General features: G+C 48.1%; 1 protein-coding gene across 1 annotated transcript; it reads right to left on the bottom strand.

Annotated features, from left to right (window-relative positions):
- Nucleotides 1-812: 812 nt before the first annotated feature.
- On the bottom strand, nt 813-23132 carry C5H16orf89 (chromosome 5 C16orf89 homolog). The gene is made up of 8 exons (XM_007984785.3): nt 22806-23132; nt 19192-19341; nt 17012-17162; nt 15232-15349; nt 12760-12895; nt 11973-12077; nt 4633-4719; nt 813-2270 (listed from the first exon to the last, which is right to left on the bottom strand). Exons 1-8 carry the CDS (start codon nt 23011-23013, stop codon nt 2140-2142), a joined length of 1086 nt encoding a protein of 361 aa, XP_007982976.3. The 5' UTR covers nt 23014-23132; the 3' UTR covers nt 813-2139.
- Between the last annotated feature and the right edge of the window lie 2789 nt (nt 23133-25921).

Below are 25921 nucleotides of genomic sequence, written 5' to 3' on the forward strand. Positions count from 1 at the left end.
CGATTTGTTTACGTGCAGCCGACTTCTCTCACGGTTGTGTGCCTGTTTCGGAAAACTTTTGTTTGTAAGACAATGTGAAAGAAATCCTTAAAGCTCACGGAGTGCCAGGTGGATATGACATTCTGGTCATTGGTTCCCCCAAGAAAACAGCAACCTCCAGAAAGCAAGTCAAACTTGTCAGCAGAATCCAGGGATGTTCCTTGAGGCCTGACAACTTACGAGTGATCATGGGAAGGCATTCAGAGGACCGCAGCAGAGGATCAGGTCAAGGGAGCCTATCTCCTAAAGGAAAGATCGAGAGGAACCATGCCCCCCACTACCACCTGGGCTGCTCAGCTGGGCACAGAAGCAGCCAGGGATATTTTGATTCAGATGCTCACATATGATTCAGTTGCCACATGAGGATGATTTGTGGCGATTTTCCACCTTTTAGGTAAAGCAGGACAATGCATGTAAAGAGGTTTGCAGCCCCAGGACCGGGTTTTCAGCTGGTTTTTCTACCCCAGAGTCTAAGGCATGCAGGCTGTGCCATCAGCACCACAGACAGCCCCAGAACCCGTAATAACGTTCCAGAAGGTTTTCTTGCTAAATTAGTGTTGGAGCTCCAGGGAACACGTTCAGATATAGTCACACTGAGTCAGAGCTCGAGGGAAGAGCTGTAAGCTGGGGATGAGGGAACCGATGACAAGGCAGCGGCCTCTTCTGGCAGCTTCCGGAGGAGCCCCCAGTTAATGTGACATCATCACTTGAGGCAGCAGGTAATGTTTACCTGGCACTTAGTATGTTCTGAGCACTGTTCGCAGTATTCTGCAAACACAATACTCACAGCAGTGGAGGTAACATTGAGGTAGGGGCTGGGTTTTGTTTGTTTGTTTTTTTTGACTCCCACTCTGTCGCCCAGGCTGGAGTGCAGTGGCGCAATCATAGCTCACTGCAGCCTTGAACTCCTGGGCTCAAGTGATCCTCCCTCCTCAGCCTCCCGAGTAGCTGGGACTACAGATGTTCACTGTTGCACCCGGTGGGGGTTTGTGGGGAGGTGTCTCGTTATGTTGCCCAGGCTGGTCTTGAGCTTCTGGATCCAAGTGATCCTCCCACCTCAGCCTCCCAAAGTGCTGGGATTATAGGGGTGAGCCACTGTGACCCGCCAAGGTGGGGGTTATTATTATCCCAGTTTTACTGATGAGAAAACTGAGTCCCAGAGAAGTTGGTGACTTTGCTCAAGGACACACACAGCTGGGACTTGAATTCAGGCACCCTGGCCACAGAACCCCCCCATCAACCGCTACGCTATACTGTGTTTTGTGAAATGACATGATGGCCACGTGAGGCAGTGTAATGATATGGCAGAGTTTTGTGCTCAGGATGTAAAAGTGAGTATGTGCTGCCTTTCCTGGTCATCTCTTGAGTTCTGGCTCATGACCTGAACTATTCTTTTCCAAGGCCCTTCCTTCTCCCACTAGGAAAGATACCATATTTGATACCTGAACAAATAGCCTTTAAAATACCAGTTCATGGGTCTTTTTAGAATTTGTGGCTGGGTGCAGTGGCTCATGCCTGATATCCCAGCACTTTGGGAGGACAAGGCAAGAGGATCGCTTGAGGCCGGGAGTTCGAGACCAGCCAGGTCCATATAGTGAGACCCCATCTCTACAAAAAATTTAAAAATTAGCTTGGCATGGTGGCACACATCTGTTGTCCCAGCTACTCAGGAGGTGAGATGGGAAGATGGCTTGAGCCCAGGAGTTCAAGGCTGCAGTGAGCCTGGGTGACAGAGCAAGACCTCGTCTATTAATTAAAAACAAAAAAAAGAAAGAAAGAAAAAAAAAAAATTTGTGTTGAGTGGGACTGGAAAGTTGAAACAGAACAAGAGGTTGTCCAAGGTTGTCCTCAAGGCTGAGAAACAAGACTCAACCCTTGGTCAGTTGCAGTCAAACTTTATTCATCCATTCACACCTGAGTCCCTCCCGGCCCCCACCTACCCTGGTCCTGCGTACTCAGGGCTTCCAAGATGGGGCGTCAGAGTGGCTTTGCTTCCAGATGCCTGCTTCCCAGGATGTGAGCCGTGCCCTCCAGGATCTAAGGGAGGAGGACTGAAGGGGTCTGTTCCTCTTCCAGGCAGCAGGCCTGGAAACATCCGTCTCAGCGGCTGCTTGGTGGCGGCGGTGTGGATGGGTGTGGCTCTCTGTTTGCTGGGGGGTATTCTGCCAGGATGTATAGGAAGCCACCAAGGGCTGCCACCGCTGTGGCTGTGTTGTGGGAGGAGCAGCCATCTGCGGGAAGAGAGCCCCTGTGAGTGCTGGGTGGTAAGAACGTTGGCCCTTTAATCAACACAGTCCCATCGAAAGTGCGTTTCAGCCAGGCGCGGTGGCTCACGCCTGTAATCCTGGACTTTGGGAGCCTGAGGTGGGCGGATCACTTGAGATCAGGAGTTCGAGACCAGCATGAGCAACATGATGAAACCCTGTCTCTAATAAAAAAATACAAAAATTAGCCAGGTATGGTGGCAGGCACCTATAGTCTCAGCTACTTCGGAGAATGAGGCAAGAGAATGACTTGAACCCAGGAGGCAGAGGTTGCAGTGAGCCAAGATCGTGGCACTGCACTCCAGCCTGGGCAACAGAGCAAGACTCTGTCTCAAAAAAAAAAAAAAAAAAAAAAAGAGTTTTGCAGATACCGTTTCAGGCAACTTGCAAGACATTGAGTGGATGCTTCAGTGTTCCCTTAGGCCCCTTTTGCTGGGCCGGGTGCCCTTCTCTGGGAGGTATGTCCCTCCCAAATAACTTACCAATACAGGGATACAAAAGCCTGGCCACCTTGTCCCAGGGGGATGACTCTGTGGTGCAATTTATGCTCCAAGGCATTCCCCTCCCATCCCTGAGTGGGGATCTGACCTGAGACCGCATCCTGTCCAGCTCCTGCCTGGCTTAGCCTGCTTCCCTGACTGACCTACCTCAATAAACCACATGCACCACAATCCTGTCCCAGGTCCTGTGTAAGACCTTCTGAGATGGGGAAACTGAGGCTCGGGTAGCCAAGCTGAGCCCCCGGCCCTGGTGACTCCACAGCTCATTTTCTGACCCCAGCTGCCTTCCTCTTAGTTGCCTCTGGTCTGCCTGGTCCCATGTGACCTCATGGTTCATGGAGTCAGAGTCTCAGGCCTGCGCACTTGCCTGAGATAATAACCCTTAGATGTAGTTAGTTCTTTGAGCTCAAAGTGGGCTGCACGCCTCTAGTCTCACAATCTATCCGCTTGTGGGAGGGAGCCAGGAATTCTTTCTTCTCTACCCAGAAACTTTGGGAAGGGGAGGGGACCCCAGCCAGGTCCCTTGAAGGGAGGGAGAATGCAGATTTCAAGGTGCTGAATGATTAACCCTGGCAGTTCATGCCTCTTGGTGGCCTACTGTATGCCTCATACAATGGGGAGGGCTTTGCACGATGATCAGTCATTAGCCCCCAACAGTTTGGTGCCCATTTTACAGATGAGGAAAATGAGGCTCAGAGAGGTTGTGTGACTTTCACAGCAAGTAAGAGGCAGAAGCGGGACTCGAACCCACACAACCTGACCTCAAACTCTGTGCTCCTAGTCTCTACACCAGCTGCCTCCTGCTCCGTGGGCTTGTGTCATAAGTGCAAGAATGAGCACACCCCTGCCGGGCAGTTTTCTAGGCTGCTGGTCAACTTGGAGGTGCCTCAGGGAGGGCCTTGGGCTCTGGAATTTCTGCGTCTTCCGCTCCAGTCCCTAGGACAGTTCTCGTGTTGGGCTGTCCGACTCTGGGAACAGGCAGTTGACCAGGTAGTATACAGCAGGCTCCTACCACCCCAGCCATAGGCAGCCCTAGCCCCTCTGTGTCAGGAAGGCCTAGCTAGGGTAGAGGCCTCTGGAAGTCTCCTGGGAACTTTTCTCCCTTCTGCCTGAGCTTTGGTGGCAGCTGCGAAACTGACTTACTGGATTTCTGCTTTCACTCCTCTGTCCTGTCCACCTGTAGGCGGATGATGAGGCCACAGTGGGGTTGATGGAGAGACGTTTAGTTACTGGAATCATATACCCACGTATGTTGGACATCTACTCTGTGAGGTGGTTATTCCATATCCCTTCCTGCTTTTGCCCGCAGTTATTTAAGTTTTACTTTATTTTATTTTATTATTATTTTTGAGACAGAGTCTCACTCTATCACCCAGGCTGGAGTGCAGTGGCACAATCTCAGCTCACTGCAACCTCCGTCTCTTGGGTTCAAGCGATTCTCCTGTCTCAGCCTCCCAAGTAGCTGGGACTACAGGCATGCGCCACCACGCCTGGCTAATTTTTGCATTTTTGGTAGAGATGGGATTTCACCATGTTGGCCCGGCTGGTGTTGAACTTCTGACCTCAGGTGATCCACCCGCCTTGGCCTCCCACAGTGCTGAGATTACAGGTGTGAGCCACTGCACTTGGCCTGTCTCCCCACTTTCTAAGAGGAGACCATCAGTGACCCCCAGCCTCCCTTCCACCTCCCAAACATGAAGGGCCTCTGATTAGTGCCCCTTTGGTGATGCCAAGTGCTTTTCTTCCATAGCAGAGAATAAACGCAGGCTTCTGTTTTGCTAGGATATCTCAGTTTCATGTCAAGAAACTCCCTTGGGTATTTTCATTACCTGAAAATTGTTTTTCTCGCCTCTTCACTCTCCTCAAAAAATGCTGTTGATATTGGATAGCTTTAGATAATTCTTCATCTTCAGCATCTGGGAGAAGAGCAAAAATTGAACTTCTCAAGAGAGATTTTATTTTTTATGTTTTTAGTTCTTTTTACTTCTTTTATTTTAGAGACAGGGTCTCATTCTATTGGCCAGGCTGGGTGCAGTGGCACAGTCATAGCTCACCGCAGCCTCAAACTCCTAAGCTCACACAATCCTTCCTGCCTCAGCCTACCAAGTAGCTGGGACTACAGGCATGAACTACCATGTCCAGCTATTAAAAAATTTTTTTTGTTTTGGTAGAGATGGGATCTCTCTATGTTGCCCAGGCTGGCCTTGAACTCCTGGGTTCAAGTGAGCCTCCAGCCTTGGCCTCCCAAAGTACTGGATTATATGTGTGAGCCACTGCAACTGGTCTTAAGGTGAATTTTTAAATGTTACTCACTAAACCTCCTGCCCCAATAACATTTCAAGGAAATTAGGTCTTCTCTTGAAACTTGAGGCTATTCCAGAAGTTTCTATCTGCACCTGTCTGCAGATCCTTTTGCATGGCCTAAACTTGTCATCTACTGATGGTTTCCCAAACTATGTTTCCCCAAACACCCACCATCGGAACCACTGGAGGTGCTTGTTAAAAAAGTAAATCCCTCCAAGACAAGCAAAAACTGAGGGAATTCATCACCAAGAGACTGGCCTTAAAAGAAGTGCTCAAGGGAATCCTACATCTGAAAAGAAAAAGACAATAATCACTATCATAAAAACATGAAAAGGTATAAAAGTTACTGGTAGAGGAGAAACAGAAAGGAGAAAGAGAAAAGAAGCAAAACTATCACTAGAGAAAAGCACCAAGTAGCAGTGATAACAGTAAGAAAGGAAGAAAAAAATCAAAGGATATAGAAGATAACCAGGAAACAATTAATGAAATGATAGGAGTAATTCCTCACAAGCCAATAATAACCTTGAATGCAAATTGATTCAACCCCCCACTTAAAAGATATATAGACTGGCCGAATAAATGAAAAAAACATGATCCAACTATATGCTGCCTACAAGAAACTCACTTCACTGGCAAAGACACATATGGAATGAAAGTGAAAGGGTGAGAAAAGATCTTCCACATAAATGGAAACCAGAAGGGAGAAGGAGTAGTTATACTTAGATAAAACAGACTTTAAGTCAAAAACTGTAAAAAGAGACAAAGAAGGTCATTATATAATGTTAAAAGAATTAATTTAGCAAGAGGACATAACAATTCTAAAAATATATGTATTAAACACTGGAGAACCCTAAAGCAAATGTTATTAGGTATAAAGGGAGAGATAGACTCCACTACAATAATAGCCGAGGACATCAACACCTTGCCGTCAGCATTGGACAGATCATCTAGACAGAAACTCAACAAAAAAAAACACTGAACTTAAACTGCACTTGAGACCAAATGAATCTAACAGACATTTAGAGAACATTTTATCTAACTGCTGCAGAATATATATTCTCATCAGCACATGGAACAGTCTCCAAAATAGACCATATGTTAGGCCAAAAAACAAGTCTCAGCAAATTTAAAAGAATTTGAATCATAGCAAGTATCTTCCTGACCACAATGGAATAAAACTAGAAAGCAGTGACAAGAGGAACTTTCAAAATTGTACAAATACAGGGAAATTAAACAACATGTTCCTGAATGACCAATGAACAAATGAAGAAATTAAGAAGGACATTTAAAAATTTCTTAACACAAGTGAAAATAGAAACATAATATGCCAAAACCTATGGGATATATAGCAAAAGCAGTATTAAGAGGGAAATTTACTTCAATGAATGCCTACATCAAAAAAGCAGAAATATTTCAAATAACGAACTAACAATACATCTCAAGGAACTAGAAAATCAAGACCAAATCAAGCCCCAAACTAGTAGAAGGAAATAAACTGTAAAGATCAGAGCAGAAATAAATAAGAGACTAAAGAAACAATACAAAAGATCAATGAAACAAAAAGTTGGTTTTTAAAAAAGATCAACAAATAGATAAATTATTAACTAGACTAAGAAAAAAAAAAGACTCAAGTAAATAAAATCAGAAAGAAAAGGAAATATTACAACTGATAACACTGAAATACAAAGGATCATTAGAGGCTATTATAAACAACAAATTAGAAAACCTAGTGGAGTGTGCTGGGCATGGTGGCTCATGCTTGTAATCCCAGCACTTTGGGAGGCTGAGGTGGACATATCACTTGAGGTCAGGAGTTCGAGACCTGCCTGGTCAATATGGTGAAACCCTGTCTCTACTAAAAATACAAAAATTAGCCAGGTGTGGTGGTGGACATCTGTAATCCCAGCTACTTGGGAGGCTGAGGCAGGAGAATCACTTGAACCTGGGAGGCGGAGGTTGCAGTGAGCTGAGATTGCGCCACTGCACTGCAGCGTGGGCAAGACAGTGAGACTCTGTCTCCAAACAAAAGAAAACCTAGTGGAAACTGATAAATTCCTGGACACATACAACGTACCAAGATTGAACCAAGAAGAAATAGAAAACCTGAACAGACCAATTATGAGTAATGAGATTGAATGTGTAATAAAAAGTCTCCCCAAAACAAAAAGCCCAGGACCCGACAGTTTCACTGATGAATTTTACCAAATACTTAAAGAACAAATACCAATTCTTTTTAGTCTCTTCGAGAAAATTGAAGGGGAGAAAATTTTTCCAAACTCATTTTACAAGTTCAGCATTACCCCAATGCTAAAACCAGGCAAGGACACAACAACAACAACAAAACTATAGGCCAATTTCCCTGATGAACCTAGATGCAAAAATCCTTAACAAAATACTAGCAAACCAAACCCAGCAATACACTAAAAATCATTCATGGCTTTCCTACTTTGACCACTTCCAGTAAGTAATTGAATGTTTTGCATTAAAAAAACAAATCATTCATCATGAACAACGGGACTTTATTGCAGGGATGCAAGGATTGTTCAACATATGTAAATCAATAAATATGACACATTACAGCAATAGAATGAAAAACAAAAATCATATAATCATCTTAATAGATGCAGGAAAATGCATGTGATGAAATTTAACATCCCTTCATGATAAATCTCTCAATATGTTAGGTATAGAAGGAATGTACCTCAATATAATAAAGGTCATGTATGACAAACCCACAGCCAACATTACACTGAATGAGGAAGATGAAAGCTTTTCCTTTAAGAAGTGGAACAACACAAGAGTGCCTACTTTCACCATTTTTATTCAACATAGTACTAGAAATCCTAGCCGGAGCAATTAAGCAAGAGAAACAAAAAAGGGCATCCAAATGAAAAAGAAGGAAGTCAGATTATCCCTGTTTGCAGATGACATGATCTGATAGACAGGAAACCCTAAAAGCTCCACCAAAAAACCTCTTAGAACTGAATGAATTCAATGAATTCAACAAAGTTGCAGAATACAGAACAATCATACAAAAAATCAGTAGCATTTCTATACACCTGCAATGAACTAGCAGAGAAAGAAATCAAGAATGTAATCCTATTTATAAGAGCTAAAAACAAAATACCCAGGAATAAATTTAACCAAGGAGGTGAAAGATCTCTACAAGGAAAACTGTAAAAGACACTGATAAAAGAAATCAAAGAGAACACACAAAAAATGAAAAGACATCCCATGTTTATGGATTGGAAGACTTAATATTGTGAAAATATGCATACTACCAAAGTGATCTACAGATTGAATCAAAATACCAGTGACATTCTTCACAGAAATAGAAAAAAAAAAAATCCTAAAATTTGTATAGAGCCACAAAAGACCTCAAATAGCCAAAGCAATCCTAAGGAAAAAGAACAAAGCTGGAGGAATCATATTACTGGACTTCAAAATATGCTTCAAGGCTATAGTAAACAAAACAAGGTCAGGTGCAGTGGCTCACTCCTATAATCCCAGGACTTTGGGGGGTCGAGGTGAGCAGATCACTTGAGACCAAGAGCTCAAGACCAGCTTGGCCAACATGGAGAAACCCTGTCTCTACTGAAAATACAAATATTAGCTGGGCATGGTGGTGGTGGGTGCCTGTAATCCCAGCTACTCAGGAGGCTGAGGCAGGAGAAGCACTTGAACCCGGGAGGTGGAGGTTGCAGTGAGCCGAGATTGTACCACTGCACACCATCCTGGGTGACAGAACGAGACTGTCTGGAAAAAAAAAAAAAAAAAGGAAAAGAAAAAGGCAAATAAGCTGCATAGACGTCTCAAAAGAAGGCATGCAAATGGCCAACAGGTCTATGAAAAATGCTCAGCATCCCTAATCATCAGGGAAATGCAAATCAAACCACAATGAGATAGCATCTCACACCTGTTAAAATGACTACTATCAAAAAGACAAAAAAATGGCCAAGTGCAGTGCCTCACGCCTCTAATCCCAGCACTTTAGGAGGCCGTGGCTGGTGGATCACTTTGAGCTCAGAAGTTCGGGATCAGCCTGGGCAACATGGTGAAACTCCGTCTCTACAAAAAATACAAAAATTAGCCGGGTGTTGGTGTCTCCCACTGTAGTCTCAGCTATTCAGGAGGCTGAGGCAGGAGAATCTCTTGAACCTGGGAGGCAGAGGTTGCAGTGAGCCGAGATTGCACCACTGCACTCCAGCCTGGGTGACAGAGTGAGACCGTGTCTAAAAAGAAAAAAAAAAAAAAAGACAACAAATAAATGCTGGCAAAGATGTAGAGAAAGGAGAACTCTTACACACTCTTGATGGGAATGGAAAGCAGTATGGAGATTTCTCAAAAAGCTAAAATTAGGACTTGGATAAATACCACTACTGGGTATTTATCCAAAGGAAAGGAAATTGGTATGTTGAAGAGACATCTGCACCTCCGTGTTTATTGCAGCACTATTCACAGTAGCCAAGATGCAGCAACCTGAGTGTCTATCAGCAGATGAATGGACAGAGAAAATGTGGTATACAGACCTAATGAAAATCTATTTAGCCATAAAAATAACCAAATTATTTCATTCATAGCAACATCGATGAACGTGGAGGACATTATTTTAATTGAAATAAGCCAGGCATGGAAAGAGAAATGTTGCATGTCCTTCCTCACATGTGGAAGCTACAAAAATTGATCTCATAGAAGTGGAGTGTTGAGGCAGGGCACCTATAATCCCAGCATTTTGGGAGGCTGAGGCAGGTGGATCACTTGAGGTCAGGAGATCTTGACCAGCCTGGCCAACATGGAGAAACCCTGTCTCTACTAAAAATACAAAATTAGCCTGGTGCAGTCCATGTGCCTATAATCCCAGCTACTCGGGAGGCTGAGGCAGGAGAATGGCTTGAACCTGGGAGGTGGAGGTTGCAGTGAGCCTAGATAGCGCCACTGCACTCCAGCCTGGGTGACAGAGCGAGACTCCATCTCTAAAAAAAAAAAGAAGGGAAGTGTTGAATAGTGGTTACTAGAGGTGGGGAGGGGGATGGGGAGAAGAGATAACCAGAGGTTGGTTAGATGATGCACTAGTATGGCCAGGAGGAGGAATAAGTGGTACCGTTCCATAGCGCTATAGGGTGATTGCAAATAACAACAATTTATGGCATGGTTTTTTGTTTTTGTTTGTTTTTTTTTTAAAGACAGTATCTCGCTGTGTCACCCAGGCTGAAGTGCAGTGGTGCAGTCATGGCTCACAGCACCCCTCGACCTCCTGGGGCTCAAGTGATTCTCCCACCTCAGTCTCCCAAGTAGCCAGGAACATAGGTGTGCGCCACCACACCCGGCTAATTTTTTTGATATTCTTAGTACACATGGGGTTTTGCCATGTTGGCCAGGCTGGTTTCTAATTCCTGAGCTCAAGCCATCCACCTGCCTTGGCCTCCCAAAGTGCTGGGATTATAAGGCATGAGCCTATTGTGTATTTTCAAATAGCTAGAAGAGCGAATTTGGAATGTTCCCAACACAAAGCAATGACAGATGTTTGAGGTGATACATCTGCTCATTACATATTGTATACATGCATGGAAATATCACACTGTACCCTATAAATATGTACATTATTACGTGTCTATTGAGAATAATAGTAAAGCCAAAAATGCAAGTTCCATAGCCCCATCCTCAACCTGCCGAAGCTATAGGTCTGGGGGCCTAAGAATCTTCATTGTAGAAACTCTGTTCTAAAAACACACCATCTTATTTCAAAAGCTTTTGCTTCTTGGAGCATCCTGAGCTTCTAATGAGGATACTACCATTTCCTGGGAGCTGCCCTGTGCCTGGCACAGGCTATGCGGCTTCAAATGTGTCACAGCGACTCTCCTTGCAGCTCAGGAAGGTCGGGATTACTATGCTCATTTATTTACAGGCAGGGAAATTGAGGCTCAGAGGGGTGAAGCAGCTTATTCCAAAGGGACCAGCTGTCCAGTGTCACCCGGCTAGGAAGTGGCTGAGTCCTCTGCGTCTCCACCCTCTGCTCTGTCACCTCCTCCCATGTAGTTGTTCCTGACCACCCACCTGGAGAGCCTTCCCTGGAGTTTTCTTCCTCACCCTGTCGTCTCCTTTATAGCTCTTACCAGAACGTGCAATTCTTTCACTTCTTGGTTTGTTGAGGTGATTTATGTTTCTTTTCCTCGGGGCTCTGGTTTTTCCTAGAGCCTAGATGGTGTCTGGCACATTAGTAGGTGCTCAATATATACTTGCTGAATGAATGGTGATGTGGTGTGGCTGTGTCCCCACCCAAATCTCATCTTGAATTGTGGCTCCCATAATTCCCAGGTGCTGTGGGAGGGACCTGGTGGGAGGTAACTGAATCACTGGAGCCGTTTCCCCCATACTGTTCTCATGGTGGTGAATAAGTCTCACAAGAGCTGATGGTTTTATAAGGGATTTCCCTTTGTGCGTGCTTCTCATTCTCTCTTGTCTGCTGCTATGTGAGACGTGCCTTTTGCTTTCCACTATGATTGTGAGGCCTCCCCAACCATGTGCAACTGTGAGTCCGTTAAACCTCTTTTTCTTTATAAATCACCCAGTCTTGGGTTTGTCTTTATCTTCAGCCTAAAAACAGTACAATACAAATGGGCTTGTTAATGCAGCTGCAGGGGCCAACACCTTCCAATAAGGCGGGCTCCTGTGTTGCCACATTTTGGCTTCCAAAGCTCTGAGCCTGTTTCTACTTGTGTGCACCCATGTCTGTGTGTGTGTGCACACGTCTGTCCCTCACCAACCTTAACACCAATGCATTGTTTCCACACCTGGCCTAGAAACCCAGCGCTACCCCCCACCCCCCACTGTCCCCGCTCTTAGCCAGGGCAGCAGCACAGCTCACCGGGCTCCCCGAAGCATCCTTCCCGCTGTTTCTGCCAGGTGAGAATGGCCTCCAGCCACCGGAGCTTGTAGAAGTCGGAGAAGCCGCCCATTCCACAGAACATGACTGGAAGTAAAGATGGGGGCCCTCTGCAGGCCTGCCCCCCAGGCCCACCTCCTCCCACTCCCCAGGGCTGCCACGGTACCACCTGCCTCCATCTGCCTGGGTTAGGCAACACTAGGAGGTGGGCGTTCAATGCAGCGACTGGAAGGAGGCAGCTGGAGCCTTTGGCTGAGCAACTAGGGGCTCCCACGCTTGTGTCCCACCTCCCACTGAGGGCCTTGGTCAGGGCTGCTCCAAAGTCAGGGTCAGTGGAGGGGTTTGGACACCCCAACCAGCGAGAAGCTGCCCAAGCGCTCCCTGTCTCACTCATCCATATGACTTTGCGGGTCTATCTGCCAGTCACCTGGTCCATCTGTGTAGAGCTTAGTCACTGGGGCAGCCTTTGGGGCCAGGAAGCTGTCACACAGTGGCAGGTGAAATACAGGATGCCCAGTTACATTTGGGTTTTCGATAAACAATGAATATAATTTTTGAGTATAAGTATAACCCATGAAATATTTGGGATAAACTTATACTAAAAACGGATTCATTGCTTATCTGAAGTTCAAATTTAACTGAGCACTCTGTATTTTTACTTGCTTAATCTGGCAACTCTGTGTGTGTGTGTGTGTGTGTGTGTGAATGTGTTTGTGTTGGTGGGGGGACACCCTGCTCCTTTGTCCCTGGGGCAGAATGCTGGCCATACTGTTTTCCATGAAGATGTCCCGGGTAGGGTAGGCATATCCGATGGCCTCAGCTCTGCGGTTCAAGTCCATCATGTTGGCGCAGAAGAGGTTGATATAGTCCTGGCTCTGTTGGAACGGTCCCTGTGTGCATCCCCTCTGGGGAGACAAACACCCAAAGACAAAGGAATCAGTGGTCCAGATGACAGACACATGCCCTGCTATGGGAAAGCCTTGCAGTTCTGAGACGGTCTTGCAAGGGGCTGTGTTTAGGGCAGGTCTTTTTCTCCTTTTTGCAGGATTTCTTCCCCATGCACACCCCCAGCCTGCTGGAGCTCCTTCATCAGAGAGAGCTGGGTTCGAGATCCAGCTCTGCCGCTTAGGAGCTGTGTGATCTTGGTTTGCTAAAGTAACCTTTCTGAGCCTCAAGAGTTTTTATCGAGAAAGGGTGAGGCCGCTAGAAACTGCACCAGAGGGGCTCTCATGTGTGTGGATAACACAGCTGGGAAGTGCCCAGTGTGAGGCCTGGGCCACTAGGAGGTGCTGTATGACTGATTGCGGGGAGGCAATGCAATCTACAACCAGCCTGACACCGCGGGCAGCTTCAGTGCTACTCAAAGTGTGGGCTGAGAACCGGGCTGGTCACTCCCTACACTGGGAGAAAAGGACAGGAGTTCACAGCAGACTTTAGACACTTCTGCAGCAGTACTCAGAGTGACTTTCTACCTGTTGAATCTGATGATTAAAATCATTCCCTTGTAATATGGTTTTTATTGTATTTATAAAAATATTGGTCTGTCACAGCTTGCAGAGAAATAATCATTTTAAAATTCTGTTGAAAAAAAAAAAAAAAAACAGAGTGTCCCCTCAGCTAAGAATTTCTGGACATTGAATCACATTTTTTTTTAAAATAAAGATAATGAACCCTACTTTTCTGTATGAAGAAATTTATATAGCCAGGCGCGGTGGCTCATGCCTGTAATCCCAGCACGTTGGGAGGCTGAGGCGGGTGGATCACGAGGTCAGGATTTCAAGACCAGCCTGGCCAACATGGTGAAATCCCTTCTCTACTAAAAATACAAAAATTAGCTGGGCATGGTGGCACGTGCCTGTAATCCCAGCTACTCGGGAGGCTGAGGCAGATAATTGCTTAAATCCAGGAGGCAGAGGTTGCAGTGAGCCAAGATCACACCACTGTACTCCAGCCTGGGCAACAGAGTGAGACTCTGTCTCAAAAAAAAAAAAAAAAAAAAAGAAAATATATAGTGGCATATATATATGTATATATATAGTGGTGTGTGTATATATATATAGTGGTGTGTATATATATATGGTGGTATATATATAAAGAAAAGAAATATATAGTGGCATATATATTTATATATATATGCCACACACATATATATATGCCACTATATATATTTCTATATGTGCCACTATATATATATGTGCCACTATATAAATAGTTCTTTATATTTTTAATGTGTATATATAGAAAGTGGCATATGTATATGTAGTGGCATATATATGTGTGTGTGTGTGTACATATATATGAGAATAATGTAGTGGCATGATCTCAGCTCACTACAGCCTCTGCCTCCCTGGGTCAAGCGATCCTCCTGCCTTAGCCTCCTGAGTAGCTGGGATTACAGGTGCACGCCACCACGCCCAACTAATTTTTGTATTTTTAGTAGAGACGGGATTTCACCTTGTTGGTCAGGCTGGTCTCTAACTCCTGATCTCAAGTGATCCGCCCACCTCGGCCTCGCCAAGTACTGGGATTACAGGTGTGAGCCACGGTGCCTAGCCTCATTCATTTGTTTTTGTTTACAGAGTTCTTTCTGATGATTCTCTTTTAGTCTCTCTTTCTTTCTCTCATTGTGTTTTTCTGATGCCCTGCAGTCCAGTTCAGCAGGCAAAGCTATCTGTTTCACCGGCCCAACAGAATCCCAAATGCCAGATCCCAAACTGGCTCAGTTACACAGCAGAAGTATAGTAGGAGCCCTACTTCTCCCTCCTGAAGTCCCAGGTACAAATCCAAAACTCTGCTTATTTTCCTGGTGTGTAGCAGACAAAATTACATTGCCACAAGCCGCTTTTCATTTCTTTCCTTTTTCTTTTTCTTTTCTTTCTTTCTTTTTTTTTTTTTTTTGAGACAGTCTCACTCCGTCGCCCAGGCTGGAGTGCAATGGCATGATCTCGCTCGCTGCAGCCTCCACCTCCCGGGTTCCAGCGATTCTCCTGCCTCAGCCTCCCCTTGTAGCTGAGATTACAGGTGCGCACCACCACGCCCAGCTAATTAATTTTTGTATTTTTAATGTAGAAGGGGTTTCACCATGTTGGCCCAGTTGGTCTTGAACTCCTGGCCTCAAGTGATCCGCCCACCTTGGCCTCCTAAAGTGCTGGGATTACAGGCATGAGCTACCACGTCCGGCCGCCCCTTTTCCTTTTTCCTTCCCCTTCCGCTGGCACGGTGGGGCTCCCTGGGTACTCACCATTCTGGCCCAGAGGAAGAAGAGCATTTGGTGGGACAGGCAGTAGCCCGAGCAGCCAGGCTTGGTCATGAGGCTCCTGCAGAGGTCCGAGAGGCCGCAGGGCTCGCTGCTGTCCGTCCTGGGGGAAGTGGTTCCAAGCTGTTAAGGATGGAGCACTGACCCCGCCCTGCGTCTTCCCAGGTTGCGATCCAGCCCCCCAGTTGTAGTTCTTGGAACTCCCAGTAGATTCCAGACACCCAGCTGGGCGTGGGGGTTGCCAGAGAAAATACAGCAGTTCTGCATCTCGATTTGCTAAATCTGGCTGCCCTAGCACAGGAAAGATGATGCTAGAGCTATCCCGGGGTTGAGGAAGCCACCAAGGCTGAAACTTCCTCTTGCTCCCTGGGACAAATCACATCTTTTCCAGCCCTAAACAGTGGGTCCTTGAATCCAGACCACTTGGAATCTGGGCCCAACATGCTTATTCCTCCTGCACCAGCCGGGCGTGGCGGCTCACAACTGTAATCCCAGCACTTTGGGAGGCTGAGGTAGGCAGGTCACCTGAGGTCAGGAGTTCGAGACCAGCCTGGCCAACATGGTGAACCCCTGTGTCTACTAAAAACACAAAAATTAGCTGGACATGGTGACACACACCTGTAATCCCAGCTACTTGGGAGGCTGAGGTAGAATCACTTGAGAATCACTTGAATCTGGGAGGCAGAGGTTGCGGTGAGCTGAGATTGCATCACTGCACTCCAGGCTAGGAGACAGAGCGAGACTCCATCTCAAAATAAATAAATAAATGAAAAGAAAAGAAAAAATACACGTACAACTACAAAAATTAGCCGGGTGTGGTGGCGTACGTCTGTAATCCCAGCTACTCAGGAGGCTGAGGCATGAGAATCGCTTGAACCTGAGAGGCAGAGGTTGCAGTGAGCTGAGAAAGAACACACCACTGCACTCCAGCCTGGATGACAGAGTGAGACTCTGTCTCAAAAAAAAATTAAATACAATTTTTTTAAAAAAGCAGGGATTCTTGGCTGGGGCCCAACCCCTCCGTGAGCTCAGCTGTGTCCTGGCCCAAGCACTGCTCTGAAGGATGCTGAGAGGATGCGGCCTGGGCACCTGCTGCCCACTCTGCCCATGGGCCCCTGTGCCCAGGGCTGCCCTGGGGTCTTGCTCCAAGCCCACCAAGTACCAGGGTAAAATGAGGAGCCCAACTAGGCTCAGTCCTGCCTTCCCGGACCTGCATCCTCACTGGGGATGGGGACAGGCCCATAATACAAATGCAAATTGCATCTGTGGCTATAAGACCTCTCACGGGAGGTCTGCTATGTGCTGGGGTTGGAGGTAGGATGGGGTTTGGAGGTAGGATGCTGGCGCTAACCCTGGGGGATGGGCAGACTTCCTGAGGCCCAAGGGGTGGGGTGGGTGGGGTGGGGGAGCAAAGTCTTTGAAGTGGAAGGGAGCAGTTGGAGAGTCTGAAAAGAGGCCTCTAGGGGCCTGGGGACTTGGAAAAGTGGAGAGGAATTGGGAATTTGTCCTGGGACCTGGAGGTGGTGTGTTCAGCTGTGGCTGCTGGAAGACCCGCTGTGGCATGGGAGGCCAGCGGGCGGCTGGAGCAAGGGGCACCCTGCGAGAGTGGGAGAGGGCAGAGCCCGGCAGCTTTGGGGAGCTGCACCTGGGTCTGCCCAAACCCCTGGCTTCAGCCCTGGGGGCTTGGAGAAGAAGGAGTGGGACAGGGCCAGCTGAGAACGAGTGCGTTTGGGTTTCCAGCAAATAGGGCAAGTGCAGGGCCCACCCGGTTCCCAGCAGCTGCACCAGGCATGCGTCGCTGCTCTCCTCTGAGAATGAGTCCTGGGGCTCGAACGTGGGGTAGACCAAGGAGGCGTTGGTGTGGATCCAGGCATGTGGGAGCTTCCAAAACCCGGGCTGGAGGGTCAGCTGGAACTCTGGCAGAGAGGACAGATAGGTGGGGCGGGCTGTGGGGGTGATCCAGGGGCAGTGGGCCACCCTGGTGTCCCCACCCCCTCCGGCAGCTCTGCCCACTGGCAGGTGCTGCTCAGGACTCTAAGCCCTGTCTCCTGGCTCCAGATTGGGTTTGAAACACTCAAGAAAGCTCCTTTCGCTTATAAAACCATTTTTTCCCCTAATCAGTAGGAACACTGTTGGACGGGATTTGACTAAACCCACTGCATCCCATGAAAGGCCTAGATAAATAAAAGGGTTCGTTTCCCAGGTGCGGGGCTCACACCTGTCATTGCAGCACTTGGGGAGGCTAAGGAAGGAAGATCGCCTGAGGTCCAAAGTTCAAGACCTGCCTGGGTAACATAGCAAGACTCGGTCTCCACAAAAATGAAAAAAGTAGCCAGTTGTGGTGGTGTGCACCTGTAGTCCCAGCTGAGGCAGGAAGGTTGCTTGTGTCTAGAAGTTGGAGAATGCAGTGAGCTATGTTTTTTTTTTTTTTTTTTTTTTTTTTTTTTTTTTTTTTTTGCGATAGGGCTCACACCTATAATTCCAGCACTTTGGGAGGCCGAGGTGGGCAAATCACTTGAGGTTAGGAGTTCAAGACCAACCTGGCTAACACAGTGAAATCCCGTCTCTACTAAAAATATAAAAAATTAGCCAGGCGTGGTGGTGGGTGCCACCGGCTAATTTTTGGGGAGCTGCACCTGGGTCTTCACAAACCCCTGGCTTCAGCCCTGGAGGCTTGGAGAAGGAGCTACTCGGGAGGCTGAGGCAGGAGAATGGTGTGAACCCGGGAGGCGGAGCTTGCAGTGAGCCGAGATTGCACCACTGCACTCCAGCCTGGGCAACAGACCAAGACTCCATCTCAAAAAAAAAAAAAAGAAAAAGAATTAGCTGGGCGTGGTGGCGGGTGCCTGTAGTCCCAGCTACTTGAGAGGCTAAGGCAGGAGAATCACTTGAACCCAGGAGGCAGTGGTTGCAGTGAGCCGAGACTGCACCACTGACTCCAGCCTGGGCAACAGGGTGAGACTCTGTCTCAAAACAACAACAACAACAAGTGGGGAGGTGGGATTAGCGGGGAGGTGATATTAATAGACCCCTTTGGTTTGGTGAGAAAGTGGAGCTCTTAACTAAACAGGTGCCCAGTCATAGGCATCTTTAAGACGACATAGGCGGGGACAGTGTTAGGGACCAGGCCTGGAAGAGGGTGGGGCCCTCAACACTGGAAAGGTCGGCCCGTGTTAGGGACCAGGCCTGGGAGAGGGTGGGGACCTCAACACTGGAAAGGTCGGCCTGGGCTATGGTCACTGCGGCTGGACTGCCATGTGAGCATGAAGCATGGCCTGACTACCTCTCCGCTGACCCACACACATCTGATGGGAGCGGGAAGCAGGGGAGACAGGGTCGGAGCAGCATGACCGGCTGGTTATTTGTGCCCCACCCTTGCCATCCAGGAACAACTCAGCCAGACTTATTAGATGGGACCTTTTGCAGGGTCACTCTGAGCTAGTGAGGAAAGAGAGACTCTCAGTGGTCATAAGGCATGAGAGAGATAAACCCCACCGTTTTGAAAAATAGGGTGTGGACAACTTCAGGAATTTTTACTGACATTTAATGAAGTGGATTAATATAATTTGGTGATACGGGACACTACTGTTCGCTGTGCAAAGGGTTGCATTGCCTTTTGGACACTCTCCCCTCTGGGACAGCCCAGCCCCTCCGCTCTGGTCCAGGACAAGGACCTCCAGCTTGCGCATGCACTGAATTCGTGAGAGTGGACACCCTGCCTGCTCCGCACCCCTCTGTGTGGGTGGGAGAGCCCATCAGAGTCTGAAGTCAAGGATGACCGCACGTCCGCAGGGCTTGTCTGTGGCTTGTTCAGCAGACAGGTCGAAGTTGGTTACAGACTGTCCCAGCCCAGCCTAGCCCCAGGAGAGCCCACACTGGGTTATTTCAGTCAATATCCCCAGAGGCACTATTCCTGAGGGAATGGGACACCCCACGTGTGCTCACCTCTTAGGTACTTGGGGTCACTCAGCTTGAGGTAGAGGAGGGATCTCTGGATGGCAGCCTCCAGCTTCTCCCTCAGCGTCCCCACACGCAGGCTCAGTGGCTGCAGTAGGGGCTCCTGGGCCCACTTCTCCTGGACGCTTTTTAGCTGCTCTGGAAGGGATCAGAGTTAATTCACTCTACTATTTGGAATCGGACTTTTTTTTTTTTTTTTTTTTTGCCTTGGAACAGGGAAAAAAAAAATTGCCCCAAAGTCTAATGCTTCCTGGGAGCCTCTCTGGCTTCTCCATTTATTGAGCTGACTGGAAATGAGGCCAGGGTGGGGGTGATCTGGGCAATGAGAATGGGTGTCAGAGTGGTAGAAGGTGGTGGCTGAGAGCTTGGTTTCTGGAGGCAGACCTGGGTTCAAATCCTTGATACTTGAGGTTCAAATCCTCAAATTCTTGACTCAGACACTTTCTTGTTGGATGGCCAGAGAAAGGTTGCAGGGTAGGGAACCACTGTGTACAGTTGAGCAGGTTGTACACTGCACAAGGGCAACACACATTTGGATCATGGGTTTGTATACATAGTAAGACAATTTCCCAGCAGATGGCTGTCAAGTGACTTCAGGAAGGAAGTGCCTTTTTCTGCTTCCCACAGAGGTACCCTGTGGGCTAGCAGTAGCTTTGTTGGGGTGGGAGAGAATGGTGAAGATCCAGAGATGGCCAGAAACTGGGGAGACATGAGTGAGAGCATCCGAGTGAGAGCACCCACACAGGGCTGAGAGGGCAAGGGATGAAGTAGGGCAGCTGCCATCAGGTAGGAACCTTGTTAGGGAGGATGGGCTAGGTTAAGAAGGATGCTGAGGACGTCCTCCAGGGCAACCGGCTCTGTCACACCCCCTCTGCTCAGCCCCCTCCGTGGGCAAACCCGCAGGGAAGAAGTACAGACTTGGGGAGTGCTAACAGGCAGAGGCTCCCGTGTGTCAGAGTGTCTCCTCCTGTGATTGCACCGGGTCTACAAAGTCCAACAGGACAGGGGTCCCGAACCCCCAGTTCAGTACTGGTCTATGGCCTGTTAGGAACGGGGCCGCACAGCAGGAGGTGAGTGGTGGGTGAGTGAGCGAAGCTTCATCTGTAATTGACAGCGACTCCCCATCATTCGCTCTCGTTACCGCCTGAACTCTGCCTCCTGTCAGATCAGTGGCTGCATTAGATTCTCACAGGAGTGCGAACCCTGTTGTGCAAACTGCACATACGAGGGATCTAGGTTGCACACATTAGATGATGAGGATCTAATGCCCGATGATCTGTCACTGTCTCCCATCACCCCCAGATGGGATTATCTAGTTGCAGGAAAACAGTCTCAGGGTTTCCACTGATTCTACATTATGGTGAGTTGTATAATTATGTATTATAACGTAATAACAATAAACAGAAAGTGGGCCGGGCATGGTGGCTCATGCCTGTAATCCCAGCACTTTGGGAGGCTGAGGCAGGTGGATCACTTGAGGCCAGGAGTTCAAGACCAGCCTGGCCAACATGGTAAAACCTCATCTCTACCAAAAATACAAAAATTAGCCGGGCACGGTGGCGGGCGCCTGTAGTCCCAACTACTTGGGAGGCTGAGGCAGGAGAATCGCTTGAACCCAGACGTGGAGGTTGCAGTGAGCCGAGGTGGTGCCACTGCACTACAGCCTGGGCAACAGAGCGAGACTCCATCTCAAAATAATAATATTAAATAAAAAATAAAGTACACAATAAATGTAATGCACATGAATCATCCTGAAACCCTCCCCTCCACCTCAGTCCATGGAAAAATTGCCTTCCACAAAACCAGTCCCTGGTGTCAAAAAGGTTGGGGACCACTGCAATGGGACATAGACCCTGCCCACTGGGAGCTCATTGTTTAGAGAGACACAGATGAGGAAGCCGTTGCTGCTAGTCAAGGATGCTCAGCGCTTTGATAAATGGAAACAGTAATGGCTGACAAGTACTGCCCCACTGGGAAGATGACATAGACACACAATCTCACGAGATACATGTGCATGATTGTGTGATACTTTCATCCACCAGCTCAGCTGAAGGATGAGGAAACCAAAACTCCACGAGAGCAGGTAACTCAGTGCCATGCAGCCAGCTGGGGGAGATCCAGGATTTGAACCTGGGCAGTCCAGTTCTGAAGTTCTGTTCTAGGCGCTGGCACTGCCTTTGCTCCCTTCTGGGCACAGTTCACGGTTGTGGTTGTATTAAGCGCTGAATTCCTAGGGAATCTCTTATGGAGCAAGATTATTGCGAGGGGAAGGGGCAGTGGATGTGTGATGTGGTGTGGGTGGAGAAACCGGGCTCACTGCGGCTGCCAAGGAGGGGAGACCCTGGTCTGAGGCTGTTAGGTGGGGCCACTTTCCCAGTGAATGCTACCCAGTCACGAGTAAGAGAACCCCCTCCCTTCATTGGTAAAAGAGGATAATAATAATGGGTGTAAGCTCGGGGAAGACGGGGAGAGGGCATTGAAGTACTCCATGCAGTGCACCTGGGTTGTGCCCACGTTGCGCAGATACTTAGTGAGCTGCAGCTTTTGCTATCACATGCGCCCCAGGAAGCACCCACCCCCGTGGGAGCCACCTGCGTGCTTGTGTGTGATGTGCGTGTGTGTGTGTGTGCATGTGTGTGATGTGTGCTTGTGTGATGTGCATGTGTGTGCGTGCATGTGTGCTTGTGTGTGTGTGGTGTGCGTGTGTGTGCGTGCATGCGTGCTTGTGTGTGTGCATGCGTGCTTGTGTATGTGATGTGCATGTGTGTGTGCGTGCATGCGTGCTTGTGTGTGTGAAGTGCGTGTGCGTGTGTGCATGCGTGCTTGCGTGTGATGTGCGTGTGTGCGTGCATGCATGCTTGTGTGTGTGTGCGTGCATGCGTGCCTGTGTGTGTGTGCGTGCATGCGTGCCTGTGTGTGTGCACTTATGCCTGCGTGCTTGTGTGTGTGATGTGTATGTTTGTGTGCGTGCATGCATGCTTGTGTGTGTGTGATGTGCATGCGTGCTTGTGTGTGTGATGTGTGTGTGCGTGCGTGCATGCATGCTTGCGTGAGTGTGCATGATGAGTGTGTGTGTGTTTGCCTTGGCCTGTCTCCAGCCCCCTTCTTGGGGATCTTATAGCTCTCAAAGCTAAACAAACACTTGACTGTTCTTGCAGAACCTTCAGGAGACTTTGGCTGGAAGTGGAGGAAGCGGGGTTGGAACCGGATCTTGAGGGTCCCGAGTTTTGTCCACAGCCACCTCCCTCAAGGGGAGGGGCCCTCCCACAAATATCTGTTCGCGGAGCACTCTCCCTGCTCCCCTTGTTCGTGGTGAGTCAGGAGGGGCTGTCAAATGGATCATTTCATTCTGAGAAAAAGATAATTCCCAAATCCCTTCCCATGTTGCCTTTAAATCTTTCCTACTTCTAGAAAATTGGTAATACTTAGCTGGGCCACAGCCCCCAGGAAGAGCCAGCCCCTGGCCTCCTCTCTCCTTATAGCTGAGGCAGGCTATTCTGGGGCCAGGAGGCTGCCAGGTCCCAGGTGTACAGAGCAGGGCAGAGGACAAAGCTGAGAGCTAGCTTCCCAGTGTCCAGCCAGGGGAACTGGGGCTCACTTACCCTCCAGCACCCGGACCCCCACCATGCCATCCAGGTTGATTTCGGGCAGCCTCTGTTCTAAGAAGATGGTGGCTCTCTCCAGCGCAGACAGGATCGGGTCCGCAATGGTGGCTTTACTTTGGGCAGTGTCTAGCCCAGGCAGCGAGTAGCACCCCAGCGGTGGCAGTGCCGTCAGTAAGAGCAGGAGCAGCAGCCCCAGGCTGGCCATGGCTGGCCTCTGCTCACAGCTGGTCACACGCTCAGCACCCTGAGCTCTGGCCCAGCCGAGGCCGCCTCTGCACGCCCTCCTCCTACCTCCTCCCCACCTCCCCCTGGCAGACCTGAAGACAAGTGGCCTGGCAGGGCTGCCAAAAAGCCTGGGGTGGCCTGGGCAAAGGACTCTGGGAAGGGTGGCTGCAGGGGGATGACCGCGAGGCAGCAGAGGTTAGAGCAGTCCTGGGCGTAGAGCCTGCTGCCCGCGGGGTGCTGGGGAGAGGGGTGCCCGCCCTGTCCTTCTTGGCCCTGATTCTCCAGACCCACAGGCTACATCTTTGATCTAGCAATTGCAATTCAACCCAGAAATCCAAAGGCTCTGAAAGCAAAAAACAAACATTTTTTTTCTTTCTTTGTTTTTTGAAATAGGGTCTCATTCTCTTGCCCAGGCTGGAGTGCAGTGGTTTGATCACAGCTCACTGCAGCCTTGACCTCTTGGGCTCAATAGATCCTCTTGTCTTAGCCTCCTGAATAGCTGGGACTAGAGGCATGTGCCACCATGGTTGGCTAATTTTTAAATTTTTTTATAGAGACAGGGTCTCACTATGTTGCTCAGGTTGGTCTTGAACTCGTGGGCTCAAGTGATCCACCCTCCTCGGGCTCCCAAAGTGCTGGGATTACAGGCATGAGCCACCACACCTAGTCTTTGTTTTAAATCAATTTGAAACAAACTCATTTGAGGGCACATCTGCCTTGAGCTGAGGCAAACTTCCTTAGAGGGGCACCGTGCAACTGAAATAGAATTGGAGCTACAAAGGAGAGCCATGTGTGCATTTCAACATTTCCTAGTGGCCACATCCAAGAGAGCGGCAATAAGCGGGCGAAGTTAATTTTAACGATCTAGTTTATTTGACCCAAGATTTAAAATATTATAATTACATGTGTAATTAATATAGAAATGATTTATTTTTATTTTTCTCATACTAAGTCTTTGAAATTGATGAGTAGTTTACGTTCACAACACTATTATTTTATTATTTTATTTTTAATTTTATTTATTTATTTTTGGGATGGAGTCTTGCTCTGTCGCCCAGGCTGGAGGGCAGTGGCGTGATCTCGGCTCACTGCAAGCTCCGTCTCCCGGGTTCACGCCATTTTCCTGCCTCAGCCTCCCGAGTAGCTGAGACTACAGGCGCCCGCTACCACCCCCGGCTAATTTTTTGTATTTTTAGTAGAGATGGGGTTTCACTGTGTTAGCCTGGATGGTCTTGATCTCCTGACCTCGTGATCCACCTGCCTTGGCCTCCCAAAGTGCTGGGATTACAGGCGCCGGCCTTTATTATTTTATTATTAAGAGACAGGGTCTCACTCTGTTGCCCAAGCTGGAGTGCAGTGGCATGGTCATAGTTCAATGCGGTCTCAAGCTCCTGGGCTCAAGGGGACCCTCCTGCTTTAGCCTCCCAAGTAGCTGGCACTACAGGTGTAAGCCACCATGCCAGGCTGAGCATATTTCATTTCAGACTATCCACATTTCAAGGGCTTGATAGTCACATGTAGCTGGTATACTGGGCAGTGTCTTAGTTTTGTGCTACTACAACAGAATACCTGAGACTGAGGAATTTATAAAGAAAAGAAATTCATTTGGCTCATAGTTCTGGAGGCTGGGAAGTCCAGTTCAAGGGGCTGCATCTGGTGGGGGTCTTCTTGCTGTATCATCCCACTGTGGAGGGCAGAAGGGCAAGAGAGCTAGAGAGAGAGAAGAGAAAGAAGCTAAACTCATTCCTTTATCAGGAACATGCTTTTGCAATAACAGCATGAATCCATTCATGAGGGCAGAGGCCTCAGGAAAGATTCCATCTCTCAACACTGTTGCATGGAGAATGAAGGTTCCAACATACGAACTTTAGGGCACACACTCAAACCACAGCAGAGAGAGAGGACCTAGCGTCCTTATTTATTTCACTCAGTGTGAACGTGCATCTATTTCCTTGCAGAAGTTTTCATGTTGGTTTCCTGGGTGCTGTACCAACCCTTGCTGGGGATGTTATATGTATGCACACCACATTATCTTTCTAAAAGCCAAACAATTTTGAATTCAGAAACATACTTGGTCCCAAGGGCTTCAGTTAAGAGATTATAGATCTGTAATAATAATGAAAAGAACACCACTAAAGTGTGTATTTGTTGCTCCCTGTGTGCAGGTGCTAGGTTAGGGTTTCTCCACCTTTTCATGTCATCATTGCTCTTTTTTCTACCCCTGGAGTGTTTTTAGACATTTTAATCCTGAAAAATCTTTAATAAGAGGCTTATTGAGATACTATTCACGTACCATAAAATTCACCTTTTAAATGTGTACAGTTTCACAGTGGTTTTCAGTATATTCACAAAGTTGTGCAGCCATCGCTGTCTACCTCCAGAATGTTTTTGCCACCTGGAAAAGAAATCCCACACCCATTCGCAGAAACTCCCTATTCCCCCCTCCACAGCCCCTGGCAACCATGAATCAACTTTCTGTGTCTATGGTTTGACCTATTGTGGATATTTCATATAAATGGAATCATACAGTGAGTGGCCTTTTGTGTCTGGCTTCTCTCACTCAGCGTGATGTTTTCAAGGCTCATCTGTGTTGCAGCACATGTCAGTACTTTATTCTTTTTTATGGATGAGTAACATCACCCCCTAGGGAAGCCCCTCCTGCTCTGATGAGCTAAGAGGATGAGGACTATGGAGATGACAAACCAAAAGTAGACAGCTAGGCCAGGTGTGGTGGCTTACGTCTGTAATCCCAGCACTTTGAGAGGCCGAGGCGGGCAGATCACTTTAGGTCAGGAGTTCAAGACCAGCCTGGCCAACATGGTGAAACCCCGTCTCTACTAAAAATACAAAAATTAGCTGGGCGCGTTGGCACGCAACTGCAATCCCAG

This window comes from Chlorocebus sabaeus, chromosome 5 (genome assembly GCF_047675955.1).
Source record: "Chlorocebus sabaeus isolate Y175 chromosome 5, mChlSab1.0.hap1, whole genome shotgun sequence".
NCBI classification, from domain to species: domain Eukaryota; kingdom Metazoa; phylum Chordata; class Mammalia; order Primates; family Cercopithecidae; genus Chlorocebus; species Chlorocebus sabaeus.